General features: G+C 42.8%; 1 protein-coding gene across 2 annotated transcripts in view; it reads right to left on the bottom strand.

Annotated features, from left to right (window-relative positions):
- ARID2 (AT-rich interaction domain 2) overlaps positions 1 to 14,858 on the bottom strand; it is a 101,929-nt gene that overhangs the window by 59,900 nt on the left and 27,171 nt on the right. For both annotated transcript variants that reach the window (XM_044280378.1, XM_044280379.1), the window contains exons 5-6: positions 5,324 to 5,542; positions 2,083 to 2,150 (exon numbers count right to left, since the gene is read on the bottom strand). In XM_044280378.1, coding sequence (XP_044136313.1) covers positions 2,083 to 2,150; positions 5,324 to 5,542 — 287 coding nt within the window. The remainder of the gene's footprint in view (positions 1 to 2,082; positions 2,151 to 5,323; positions 5,543 to 14,858) is intronic.

Raw genomic sequence — 14,858 nt, 5'->3', positions numbered from 1 at the left:
AAATTTTCTTAAACAGGTTTTGTAACTGCAGCAAATAGCATTCATCATGTAGAGAAGGTTAATACAAGGCACTTACTAATGTATTGTGATGGTCCATATTACCTCTTTTGCTGGCTGGATTCATTTTTCCATCGCAGTGTATACTGATCATTTTCCAGGAGTTACAACCACACGGCAATCTAGCAGTGGTGGTCATGTGCCTCTAAGTGAGACGGCATACTGGTACTAGCCAGGTTACCCCTTCAAAGAGCTGACCGTCAGGGAACACCTGACAGTCTGATATTGCCGACTTAGGCCAGGCACAGACGAGCAAGTTGAATGTGAAACTCGCATGTATTGTATTATATGGAATGTATTGTATTATACCAACAGCATTATAAGTCAGTATAACGCTGTGCGATCCTGTTAGAGGAGCAGAGGTCAGAACGGTACCTCACTGACGCAGGTTGCAAGTCTATCACATTCAACTCGCCTGTCTGTGTCTGGCCTTATCCTGAGGATAAACAAGCTTACATGGGCCGATGGACCAGCCAAGTGTTGGGAAGAAAGCGTTTTTGACAGCTGCCCCTTCAGTGAAGGAGACGGCGCATTTACATGCATCAATCTCCTTAACAGTATAAGGATGAGAGATCGCTACTGCCATCCTTGTCCCCATACAGAATCATTGTTTTTGGGCAGCAGATCGCTGTTTACACCAGGGTGGATAAAAATCGAATGATTTTTTTTTATAAAAAGTGAAAAAAAAAAAAAAAAAAAAAAGTTTAAATTTAATTTAAATTAGATTTTTTTTTATATATAAAGTGCTTTATGAGGAAAATATATTACCATCCAAAGGTTATTCCATCATAAAATAAAGATTTGTTTTATTAATTATGTAGAATAAGGCTGTATAGGTTTAATTTTTTGGGTAAATAAATTCCATTAATCCATTCACAATGTCATGCTCTTCCAGAGGTTTTTGTAAGATTATTGGGCAGTTTCTCTGCCTACAAGATATTATCACAGATGCTTGGTTTACTTTTGCAGTTCTCAAAACTGAATTTGACTCAGCAGAGATCACATGCCTCTTCTTCACAGCAAAAATGTTATAACATGAACAGAGATGAGAAAAAGACCTTAATCCTAACTCCTACAAACCTATGAATACAGAATCAACCTAACCAAACTAATATGAAAAGTTGTTATTCTAAAAATCTACTTGTATATTATAAGTTATACTAGAATTAGTCTTTATGTAGAAAACTATGATTTAAATCAAGCCTAAATCAAGCCTTACTGACTAGTGATTTAAGGCTACTTTCACATTAGCATTCGGGGCTCCGCTTGTGAGTTCCGTTTGAAGGCTCTCACAAGCGGCCCCAAACGCATCCGTACTGCCCTAATGCATTCTGAGTGGATGCGGATCCGCTCAGAATGCATCAGTCTGGCAGCGTTTGGCCTCCGCTCCGCAGGCGGACACCTGAACGCTGCTTGCAGCGTTCGGGTGTCCGCCTGGCCGTGCGGAGGCAAACAGATCTGTCCAGACTTACAATGTAAGTCAATGGGAACGGATCCGTTTGAAGTTGACACAATATGGCTCAATTTCCAAACGGATCTGTCCCCAATTGACTTTCAATGTAAAGTCTGGACGGATCCGTCTGAGCTACTTTCACACTTGGAATTTTTTCTAAAATATAATGCAGACGGATCCGTTCTGAACGGATCCCATCGTCTGCATTATATGAGCGGATCCGTCTGTGCAGACACCAGACGGATCCGCTATGAACGCAAGCGTGAAAGTAGCGTAAATCAGTTTGATTTAAATCAAATCCACCCTGGTTTACACAGCACGATCTGCTGCCCAGGAACAATTAATGGGGTGCCTGCACGAACGACTATCTCTTGATGAACAAGCGTTTTACTCACTCATTCATCGGGTGATCAGCAGCACATAAAGACGTACTAAATCCATTGGATTTTACGCAAGTAGCTCCAAACAGAGATATTAATTTAGTCTTTCCTCTCAGCAAATTGTATTGCTCCACAACCCTCTTGTTTAAAAATAAAGAAAAATTTCACGAGTCACGTATAAATTTATATTACCTGTACAAAATCACGATCAGTTTTTTCCTTCCATTCATCACCAAACACAGCAGAAAATGTTCCCAGAGCTATTAAATAAAAAATGGAAAAACAACACAATAAATAATGACCAACATTAAGGCTACATGCACATGACCGTTGTGCGGTCCGCAAAACACGGATGGCATCTGTGCGCGTTCTGCAATTTGCAGAACAACACGGACAGCCTTCAATATAACTGCCTATTCTTGTGTGCAAAGCGCAGACAAAAATAGGACAGGTTATGTTTTTTTTTGCGGGGCCATGGAACGGCGAAACGGATGCGGACAGTATCTTTTGCGGCCCTATTGAAGGGAATGGGTCAGCATCCGAGCCACCAAAACTGCGGCTCGGATGCGGACCAAAACAACGGCCGTGGGCATGAGGCCTATAACACTTTAACTAAAGATTTCTGCTGACGGTCAGGGAAAAACGGACGTAAAAAAAAAATAGAACATGTTCTATCTTGTCTTTTTCACTGACAGACTGCCCTCATACAATTGAATGGATCCGTTTTTAACATCCTTTTCTCAGAAAGGCATCAGTGAAAAAAAATGTCTGTTTAAAATGGACAGTTTATCAGTTTTTAAAGGAGTTGTCTCACTTCAGTAAGTGGTATTTATCATGTAGAGAAGGTTAATACAAGCAACTTACTAATGTATTGCAATTGTCCATATTGCTTTCTTTGCTGGCTGGATTCATTTGTTCATCACATTATACACTGCTCGTTTCCATGGTTACAGGCCACCCTGCAATCCATCAGTGGTGATCGTGCTTGCACACTATAGGAAAAAAGAGTCAGCCTCTCTGGTGGCCGGGACCATGGGAGCGCATTTGGGCTAGTGTTTTTTCCTATAGTGTACAAGCACAACCACCACTGATGGTTTGCAGGGGAATCCGTAACCATAGAAACGAAAAGTGTATAATGTGATAGAAAAATGAACCCAGCCAGCGAAGGAGGCAATATGGACAATCACAATACATTAGTAAGAGCCTGGTATTAACTTCCTTATGGTAAATGCCACTTGCTGAAGTGAGACGGGCCTTTAACTGACTAACTGTCGTGTGCATGTAGCCCTAAAGAGGACCTGTCACCACTCCTGACATGCCCGTTTTAATAGTTTCATGCATGCCCCATGTAATAATTCTGGAGCATCTGTTCTTATGGCTCTATGATTTGCCATTCCTTGGGGAATGCATGGAGCCATTAAAGCAGACATGTCAGGAGTGGTGAAAGGTCCTCTTTAAAGTGAGTGCTCTCACATAGGTTACATACTGCGAAAAACCGTTATCCTCAAATTAAACAATAATATTTTTCCTTTACAAGGATATCCATGCTATGCGAGCACCTAGTTTATTAAAGCAGGATAAACACAGAAAAAGCCTAGCACGTCATCCAGGTATATTCACATGTTCAGGATTTTAGAAGAATTAGCAGCAGAAATCCGAGGCTGACACACTGGTATCTGCCATGGATATGCAGCAAATTTCCAAACATTGTCGCATAAGTATTAGCACCAGCTAATTCACAGCTTTTCCATGCATGCTTGCTATTTTAGTGAATATTTTTTTCTGCGACAGGGACAAAAATCCAGAATGATTTTTCCGGAGTGTGAGAATTTGAACTGGATGTGTTACATTACTGGATTTGATGCAGATGTCGGAGTGGAAACCTAATCAAATCTAGAACATCTGTAGAGACCCTTACTCCGTTAAGGACCGTCCTACATTTATTTATGGTAGACTGTCCATGTCTCCAAAGTCCGCTCCATAGTATATTTACAGAACAGGCTTTAGCATACTGCTTGACAGCTGAATGTCACTGTGGGACACCAGAGAGAAGCGCTGGTCACCACTTCAGAAGCACAGAGAGGACAGGATACAGTACTTCATGAGCATCATGTATAGAATAGAGGCAGCGCCGTCACTGCTGCCTCTATTTGTCCCGGTGATCCTGAGGCTGGTGCTAGGTCTAACTAGACTCTTGCACTGGGCAGGCTACTATTGTAACTTGGGACTGCTTTGCAGCCCCACTTACAGTGAAAAAGTAAAGTAAAACAATACATTTCTTCCCCCACCACAATGGTCTTTGTGGGACAGACCATAAAAAAAAAGTTGGGAAAAAAAAAATCCTAAAATATATATCCTTACGCAAATCCTTGTCATACCACTAGTCAAGACCAGATTACCTAAAAGTGGACAGGTTATCAAAAATTTATTGAAGACCATGATGAACGCATATAAAAAAAGCTCAATTTTAGAGTAAACATTAGTTAAAAAAAATATCAAAAAGCCGAAAATAAAAAAAGTTTAAAAATGTGTAAAATTAAATGAAAAGAAACCTAAATTATTTCCATTTTCTTTTCTGAACAAGCTGAGCTGCTTCTGTAACTCCCGAAGTTATTGCAGCAGAGAAATAGAGCTACAGAACAGCAGAGCACTGGCCCGCTTGGCCGTTTCCATAAGCCTGGCCACCTAGGGAAGGCGCTTAGTCCCATTTCGCTTTGGACGCTACAAGACGGGACAACCTTTTTGAATGGCTTTTCTGGTAATAAATTACTTTCTATTCTACTTAAGCCCCATAGTCTACTTCACCTATTCAAAGTTATACTTACCTCCCGATCCCTGGCTTGTTTTCCTCAAGCTGGTTATGGACATGGTCACCTGCACCATTGCAGCCAATGACTGGATTCAATGGTGACATCTCCCTAAGTGGAACATCATCGCTGAAGCCAGTCATTGGCTGCAGCTGTGCAAGTGAACATGCCTAAGCTGGTAGGAAGATGGATCGGAGTGGCGAGGAGCAGGAATGTATGAATCTTTCAATAAGTGAGGCAGGCTACAGGGCATAAGTAAAAAGTCATTCCTCGCCATAAAACCCTGTGAACAGCAACAACACTGAACAGTATACACACTGCAACACTAATTATATATACATATGAAAACGTAATTTACATGGGCAGCACGGTGGCTCAATGGTTAGCACTGGTGCCTTGCAGCACTGGGGTCCTAGGTTCGAATCCAACCAAGGGCAACATCTGCATGGAGTTTGTATGTTCTCCCCTTGTTTGCGTGGCTTTCCTCTGGGTACTCCGGTTTCCTCCCACACTCCAAAGACATACTGATAGGGAACTTAGATTGTGAGCCCCATTGGTGACAGTTGGATGCTAATGTCTGTATAGTAGTAGTGCTATAAAAGTGCAGAAAATAAATAAATACTCACTATCATCAAACACACCAGCATTTGCAAGCAACAACGTGATGATTTTGGGGTCCTTTTCAAGCTGCATAACATGCTTGCTTTCATTAGACAGTAGGGTGCAAACATTTATTGCAAAGTCCACTTCATTCGGGAGCCCAGATAAAAGCGAAAGCACCAGTTTGTTGTAATCATTTGGCGTGTTGAAGTCCATAGTAAGCCCATAACTTTGACGCAAATAATCTATACAAGAAACAAGACAAAAAAATAAGCAAGAGACAGGAAAAATGAACATGTTATGCACAGAAGGTTACCAGTGACCTACAATTATAAAGGTCCTTTATCAATAAGCCTTAGGCCAAATGCACGCGGCCGTGTTTCACGTGAGCGGTCTGTGGTGAGAGCAGGAGCGCACGGCGTCATTGGTTGCTTTGATGCCATGCGCTCCCTGCTGCCGCCGCAATATAGTAATACACTGGTATGATCTATACCAGTGTATCAATGTACTGCGGTGGCAGCAGGGGGCGCACAGCGTCATAGCAACCAATGACGCCGTGCGCTCCTGCTCTCAGCAGGAATCCAGCCCGTGGTTCCACGGACCACTCACGTGAAACACGGCCGTGTGCATTCGTCCTAACTATAAGAAAAAAGGCTAATAGTAGAAATGTGATTTAACATCAACTTTTTAATAGCAGTTAAAAAAAAATATTAATTGGTATTGCTGAACACATCACATATATAACATACTTTTTTCTATTCAGTTTTTTTTTTCTGATTGAAGATATTTTATTCTATTTCTGAACATGATTATGGGGGCTGCCATCTTGTCTGGGCTCTTCTTAGGCTACTTAGGCTGATCAGGCAGTCAGTTCAGGCAACGGAACTGCCTGCCGGAATCAAACAACACGTGAAAGTACCCTTAAAAATGGATTCTGTCACTAGAATTAACCCTATTAAGCCAGCCGACATTAGCGATGTGCTAATGTCAGCTAAACCTAACTAGCCTATTCCTACTTTTATCTGTGTGCCCGTTACGCCAGAAATCTAACTTCTATAGTATGCCAATTAGCCTCTAGAAGCCCTGATTGACAGGGCCAGGCAGTGCTTGCATCTGTCTGCCAGACCTGTGCTCTGGTGAAATCTCGTGTTGTTCAGTATATGGTGCAGGTGAGGAAGCTGGCAGCCTGCAATCGTCTATCCCACACCGTGTCTGCGCCGAATTCTGAACGGTGCGAGATTACACCAGACCACAGGGCTGGCAGACAGATGAGAGCTCTGCCTGGCCTTGTCAATCAGGACTTGGAAGAAGGCAACAAAAGGTGGGAGAACGGAGCCTCTAGGAGCAGGAACAATGTCTCCCGCCAGAAACTGGGATCTTCTAATCCCTTGTCCTATTCACCCTGATAGATCTCTATTAAGGTGAATAGGACCTCTCACACTCCCTGCTGCTCTGTGCAGACAGCAGCAGGGAGCTGACTATGGCAGCCAGGGCTTCAGTAGCGTCCTGGCTGCCATGGTAACCGATCGGAGCCCCAAGATTACACTGCTGGGGCTCCCATCAGAAGCTGCCACTGCCACCAATGAAGAGGGCGGAGGGGACCCTGTGGCCACTGCCACCAATAATTTTAATACTGTGGGGTTGAGAGGGGCGGGCGCACTGTGCCACCAATGATTTTAAGGGAGGGGGGGGTTAAGCGCACAGGCTCTGGATTATGATAATTGAGAAGAAAATGACCCAGCAAGGATACAGGGCTGGCCGGACGATAAAGAGGGGAGGAGTCAGAAGCAAGTAAGGCGGGGAGCACCGGGCACTTGCAGCACACTCTCCACCCCTGGGCACTTGCGATAGGTAATTTGCATATTTTTAAAGCTTCATTTTAGGTAGTTTGGAGGCTCTGAAAAACTAAACATGGGTACCCTCGGTGTTATGGTTCTGCCTCCCACAGAGCTATATCATCAGTTTAAAACGTGTTATGTAGGTGACAGACTCCCTTTAACCCCTCAGGTGCTGCACCTGAAGGGTTAACTGCCGCTGATCGCAGCTCCCTGTCAGAGGCAGGGTGCCGTCTATGCGATTCTGCTGCCGGCACCTGCCTCCTGTATTATGTGTTAAAGACGACCTTATATGGGTCCAGACTTTCAGTAGCAGGCTACACAGAGAGGTGCCCAGAGATGTACCAGCACTTATTATTCCTGGGCGCCATTCCGTTCGCCTGGTGTTCCCCATTACTGCCTCCTGCTCCATATGCTAATTACTATCGGAGCAATGGGGAGGAGACATCAGCTTCTCTAGTGGGCATTCCTTCTCCCTGGCTATAGCGCTGTCCAATCGCAGCGCAGGGAGAAGGAACTCCCAGGAGAGAAGCTGATGTCTCCGCCCCATTGCTCCGATAGTAATCAGCATATGGAGCAGGAGACAGTATTTCGATACCCACAACATCTTTACCTGCCGATCAGCTGTTTGAGAAGGCACAATGCTCCTGTGAGGGCCGCAGCCTTCACTCTGCTTACCAAGCACAGCTCCAAACATTTTACAGCAGATGTGCTTGGTATCACAGCTCAGGTCCATTCATTTCAATGTGGCTAAACTGCATCTAGGCCATGTGACCGTTCAACATAACGTCACACAATCTAGGAAAAAAAAGCTGGAGAAGGCCATGGCGTTACTACGACTGCCGCTGCTTCTCAAACAGCTGATCGGTGGGGTTCACGGGTGTCGGACCCCCACGGATCAGTAAAATACAGTTGGGAAACCCCTTTAGCAGCATTTAGAAAGCATCAAGAAAAAGGATTTACAGCAGCCCCATGGGCCATAGACACAATGGTCAGGAGGTGACCTTACTGACTTCTATGGGAGTTTTCTAGGCAGCTCTGTGACCTGTGCAGAGGTCACTGTACAAGGAAAGAATAGATCAGCTTTGACAATCCCTAGTGTTGAGGGAAGCAAGCTTCAGATGCTTCATACGAAGTCGCTTTGTTCAAAAATTTGGAATAATACTGTGCGTGGATCCGCGCATAACTTAGTTGAATAATTTTGGTAGTTAATTTTTAAAGCGGAAAACTACTTTAAAGCCAAACTCTGCTTCAGTTGAGACTACCTCGGAACCAAAGCAGAGTTTGGTCTCAAACTTTAAAGCGTTTTTTACACTTTAAAATTGAACTACCGAAGTTATTCATCAAGCGCGACTTCGTGAATAACCAACTTCGGTTCATCAGAGCCCATACATTCTAATATCGTAAGGGAGAGGGATCTCTGTACAGTATTATTCCGTCGTTTTGAACGAAGATACTTCGGATGAAGCATCCGAAGCTCGCTTTGCTCAACACTAACAATCACCTATGGTGGATCCTGATTTATCTATACACGAGGTGGTATGATTACAGGCAGATTAGAATAGCTGTGGTGATAAGTAGATAGCTGTGGTGAAGTGACAGTACAGATCAAGAAGCAGAGCCTATTAGGCTTAGCAGACAGTGAAAACTGCAGGATTGTATGGTTATTGTTCAAATCTAGATATTGACATGGAAAATTAAAAACTCTTTAAAAATACATTGAACAGGTGGTGATCACCTGGGGGATATCAACCATCGTCATGACAAACAGATAGCACGTCACGTTTTAGAGTACCACAATGGTGACTACAGGACTATCAAATTTCAGGTAATCGAGGTAGTCCGCAGATCCCCTAGGGGTGGTACACCGTCTCCTCTCGGTCTCAATTAACAGATATTGTTCGTCCGTTTTCTTTGACTAAATCCCTCTTCTTCTTACCCTCTGTTTAATGTTTGTTCTCTTACTTAATTAAATTGTGCACACTAACCTGCCTTATATTATCAGACGAAGATTGGTCATATGTGCTCAATTTATCTGATGGGGATTCTGGGGTTTATGGGCATTTATCCCTCAACCTTTGTCCATTAATTCTCTGTCTCCCTCACTTTATTTTTGGTCAGTCCCTTTATGCTTTTTGAATATGTACTTTGATTATCAATTGCCCCAATATTATATCTAGTACCCCTTCACAGTGGTGGAACGCATGTTCACAGTTTACCATCATCCTTGCGACATACGTTCCACAGACCGGAAGTGCGTATCGCCCGCCGGAAGTTTTCCTTTATTTGGCGCACACGCACTAGCTGTGGGATTCACTCAGTTTCTTAACCTAGTCTCTCCCATATCGGCTCCTCCTCTGTAATTTTAATTTCCTTACAATCTTGCTTTTTGAGTCATATGTGCATTATTATGATGGAACGCATTTGCGCTCCATTTACCGGAAGTGATGTAAATTTCACTTTCACTTCCGGCTATCACACATCTGAGAGCGGGAGGAAAATGTGCAAACACAGGTATTGTAACTGGGTATAAAAGAATGGGCCTGTGGTCAGTTATTTGCATTCACTATATTTAGGCTGCCAGTATTCTTTCCTTCATCTTTGGCACTTTTTGTCCCCTGATGACCCATCATCATCTTGGATGGGGAAACGAGTCGGACTTTGGTTGACAAGTGTATTTAGGGCTTTCTAGGGTATATTCCAGGGTTTAGCCACCGAGAAGTGGGGTCGCCCCTTTCAGGGCGGGTGCTCCGCTTTTAGGCAGGGATAGACTAAGAAGAGACACCTAGGGACAAGTCATCTCCCGACCACTTCCACCCTTGTGACTTCATTGGGCGTCATTCTTTAATCTATAGAAACCGTGGATCTATCCATCAAACAGCATCAAAAGGGACACCCAGGGACAAGACATCCAACCCGATGGGCGTTCTCTTCCCAAATCACAGTAACCGTGACTTCATCAAGTGGCACCACGCAAAAATCACGGGAACTGCGAGTAACCGCACCAAGTGGCCCTCACTGTTTAAGTGTATGATATATTATGTCCTAGATAATCCTATTTACTTGTTCCAAATATATCACTAGTAGCTATCTTGGTATATCTATTATATCGTGCCACACTAGTTTTTCTGTGGACTTGTGATTATTATAAGCCATCGTCTTTATATGAGGGTAAATTATATTTTATTTTATACTATTAAAAGTTAAATTTTAGTGGTTTTCTGCTCTGTGTGTAAGTCAATATTCTATAACTCCGCTCCGCTACTTGTGTCTTTATAAACATAAAAACCATGATTAAAACAAACAATTGGGCATTTAAAAATACAAAAATCTGAGGGGTTAGCTGTAGCGTTTGAAGATTACAAAGTGCTTAATAAAATTTGTAAAAAGAAAATAAAGTTTGCAAAAATACAAGACAAACAGCAGGTGGCAAAAGAGAGCAAAATAAATCAAACAATTCTTTAATATATAAATGCTAAAAAACCAAGGTCCGAGCAGGTAGGTCCCCTAAAACTGTAGTTATGGTCCAAGATAAAATTAAACAAGGTAAATGTGAACAAGGCTCTGGGTCCAGATGGATTACACCCAAGACTGCTTAAAGAGCTCAGTTCAGTCATTGCTGTGCCCATTTATAATTTTTAAAGATTCTCTAGATACTAGTACAGTGCCAAGTGATTGGTGCAAGGCAAACGTGGGGTCCATACTCAAAAGGATCTACGTCCTCCACAGGCAATTATAGACCAGTTAGTTTAACTTCTGTTGTGGGAAAAATGTTTGAAGGACTCTTAAGGGACTATATACAGGAGTATGTGACTAAAAAATATTATAAGTGATAACCAGCATGGGTTTACTAAGGACAGAAGTTGTCATACTAAGGCTACTTTCACATTAGCGTTCGGGGCTCCTCTTGTGAGTTCCGTTTGAAGGCTCTCACAAGTGGCCCCGAACGCATCCGTACAGCCCCAATGCATTCTGAGTGGATGCGGATCCGCTCAGAATGCATCAGTCTGGCACAGTTTGTCCTCCGCTCAGCAAGCGGACACCTGAACGCTGCTTGCAGCGTTCGAGTGTCCGTCTGGCCGTGCGGAGGCAAACGGATCCGTCCAGACTTACAATGTAAGTCAATGGGGACGGATCCGTTTAAAGTTGACACAATATGGCTCAATTTTCTAACGGATCCGTCCCCCATTGACTTTCAATGTAAAGTCTGGACGGATTCGTCTGAGCTACTTTCACACTTAGAATATTTTCTAAAATATAATGCAGACGGATCCGTTCTAAACGGATCCCATCGTCTGCATTATATGAGCGGATCCGTCTATGCAGACCCCAGACGGATCCGCTCTGAACGCAAGTGTGAAAGTAGCCTAACCCGATTTGTTTTTATGAGATGGTGAGTAGTAGCCTGGACAGAAGGGCGGCTGTGGATGTAGTGTTTCTGGATTTTGCAAAGGCTTTTGATACTGTCCCTCATAGACGCTTAATAAGTAAAGTAAGGTCTATTGGCTTGGAAAGTATAGTTTGTAATTGGATTGAAAACTGGCTAAAGGACCGTGTCCAGAGAGTTGTGGTCAATGATTCCTATTCAGAATGGTCCCAGGTTATAAGTGGGGTACCCCAAGGTTCAGTGCTGGGCCCTTTATTATTTAAAATGTATTTATTTAGGATATCGAGGATGAGATTAATAGCGCAATTTCTATTTTTGCAGATGACACTAAGATATGTAGAACTGTACAGTCTATGGAAGATGTCCATAAACTACATGCTGACTTGAACACTCAGTGATTGGGCATCAACTTGGCAAATGAGGTTCAATGTGGATAAATGAAAAGTTATGCATCTTGGTAGTAATCTCTGTGCTTCATATGTCCTAGGGGATGTAACACCGGGGGAGTCACTTATAGAGAAGGATTTGGGTGTCCTTGTGGATGGTAGATTAAATTACAGCATACAATGCCAATCAGCTGCTTCTAAGGCCACCAGGATATTGTCATGCATTAAACGAGGCATGGACTCGCGGGGCAGGGATGTAATACTACCACTTTACAAAGCGCTGGTGTGGCCTCATCTGGAATATGCAGTTCAGTTCTGGGCAACAGTCCATAGAAAAGACGCACTACAGCTGGAAACGTACAGAGGAGAGAGACTAAAATAAGGGGTATAGAGGGTCTTGGTTATGAAGAAAGATTAAAAGAATTGAATTTATTTAGTCTTGAGAAGAGACGTCTAAGGGGGGGCATGATTAACCTGTACAAATATATAAATGGGTCATACAAAAAATATGGTGAAAAACGGTTCCATGTAAAATACCCTCAAAAGACGGTGCGTCTCCGATTAGAGAGGAAAAAGTTCAGTCTCCAACTCTCCGGAAGCGTCAAAGCTTCTTTACTGTAAGAACTGTGAATCTGTGGAATAGACTTCCTCAGGACGCAGTCACAGCAGGAACAGTGGACAGATTTAAAAAGGGTTTAGATGAAAAGTAAACATTAATGCTTATGAAAATGTGTAGAAATCCGAGTCTCACTTTGTTCTGCCCAGCAGAGTTTGAGACTCATTACAGATCAGGTCTTCCTCAGTTTTGGTATTTCTGTAGTGATTTGTGTTGTTATAGCACCATTTAGTGGTGTTAAGTTAATAACACTTTGTTTTTCCTGTTACAAAGACTACGGCATTGTGGGTGGTGCACTGCATTGTGGGAGTGCAAAGCATCCTGGGAAAGAGAAGCCTCCAGTCTCCAGGACACATGGACAGCTCTGCCGATATCTCCTCAAACTCCACCATCCTTGTAAAAGAATATCTGGTACGAGATCTACCTTTGTTTCAGGGATACGATGTTATGCAGAGCTGTTCAGTCAGTTGTAATTGTGACTCAGTTGTTTCTACTGTTAGCTAGACATGTAATCCTATGTATAGGCAACTATTTTACCATGCGCTTTCATTGGCAATGCAAACGTTCTAGTACATGCTATGCCTTGTACTTATACAAGCTATTTGTAGTCTTATAGTTTTACCAATCAAACAATCCTGTTTTGCCAATAAACAAGTTAGACAACAAAGAACGCTCCTCTTATTTGGAAGATAGGAATGGTTTATGCCGAATGTCAGACTACACACTTCCTTCTGGGATTTGCGTCACCACCTATCCCCTTGGTTGAACTTGATGGACTTATGTCTTTTTTCAACCGTATCAACTATGTAACTATATCATTTTCTGGTGGCGCATTCAGTTTAAGGGTAACTAAACCTTTGTGGAAAAAACAATAGGGGCAGAAGAGCTGCTCAGAGCCAGATGCTCCTTCGGCTTTCACCTGCGTTGCACAATGCTCCATACACTTTCTGTAGAACCGTACTCCACAAACTCAAAAAGTAGAGCTGAGCCGATGACGGCCCATGGAGCAGAGTGCTTGGAGTCTCCCCCTGGGAAGCCCTTCATTAATTTCAAACTGACCAGTTCATTTAACAGTATCAAGGAAAAAAAAAATATATATACACGTGGTTAGGGTCGTTTCGGGTATCGAATTTTCGATACCCAATCAATACTTTTGTTTGGTATCGACCTCAATACCGGGATTTGCCCTGTCTCGATAGTAGGCTTCGCTATTGCGCAGTCTAGTATCAGAGAACATGAAGCATGCTGCTCTCAGCGTGCTATGCTCTCCTCAGCAGCACAGGGGAGAAGGAAGCACTCTCTCCCCCCCCCCTGTGCCGCTGCTGCCACCAATGAGAGAGGGAGGGGCAGGCTCACTGCGCCACTAATGAAATTAAACATTTAATACAAATCCAGGAGGCGGGTGCTGGCGGGGAGCTGCGATCTGCGGCCGTTAACCCCTCAGGTGCCGCACCCACCTCCTGTATTAAATGTTAATCTACAGGACATGGCAGGGGGATTGAAAAAAAAATAAATCCTCAATTCTACCATTTTGGTGCCGGTCATCTTTCTGCAAAAATATCATTTTACCTTGGATATACCTTTGATTTCTTCTTTTTACAGTAGTCATGTCAATACAATAATTATAATGTTATAGTTCGGGTGCAGAGATACCAATTATATATACTTCATCTTTTTATTTCTTGACACAAAGTGTTTTTAATGGGGAAAATTCGATTTTTTCTTTTCTTATTTTTCATTTATTTATTATATTCGTACCACCAGGGGACTTGAACAGACATCACACTGACTGCTGTTTTAATATACAATGCTTCAGAGTACATCTGATCCTTCAAATCACTTTATTCAAGCCGATCAAAAAACAACAAATTGGTAATTTTTTTTCCTGTTACAGCACTGATATTTTTATATTTTAAATAGTCTGGACATTTTCAGACACAGCGATACCAGTTAAGCCGTCTTAAGTAATTAATCGGAAGCCCAGGATTTCGCTGCAGTGGCTTCATTCGGAGGACATCTGCTGCAGTTGCTATTGACCACAGTTCATGAGGGGTTAATTGACCAGAATCAGAGTCATCTCCCATCCAGTCACTGCGGCCGGTTGTAAGCTGTATTACACATCCAGCAACCATTGAGCATGGAATCGGCTGAGCTCATGGAAAGGAGATTAATCTAGGATACCTTTTTATTTTTTTGTGAATTCTCTAACTTTTAGTGTTTAGTAGCTCCTGAGTCACGGACACTGCATAGCTTGCTGTGCTATTCTGTTTCTGTAGCTCATACTCACTCATTTGGGAGCTTAGTGAATAACACAGCTGCCTTAGCTGTTACCTTAAA

Source organism: Bufo gargarizans, chromosome 2 (assembly GCF_014858855.1).
Source record: "Bufo gargarizans isolate SCDJY-AF-19 chromosome 2, ASM1485885v1, whole genome shotgun sequence".
In the NCBI taxonomy this organism is placed as follows: Eukaryota; Metazoa; Chordata; class Amphibia; order Anura; family Bufonidae; genus Bufo; species Bufo gargarizans.
The sequence above is the reverse complement of the archived record's forward strand: the minus strand, read 5'-3'. Positions and strand labels throughout refer to the sequence as shown.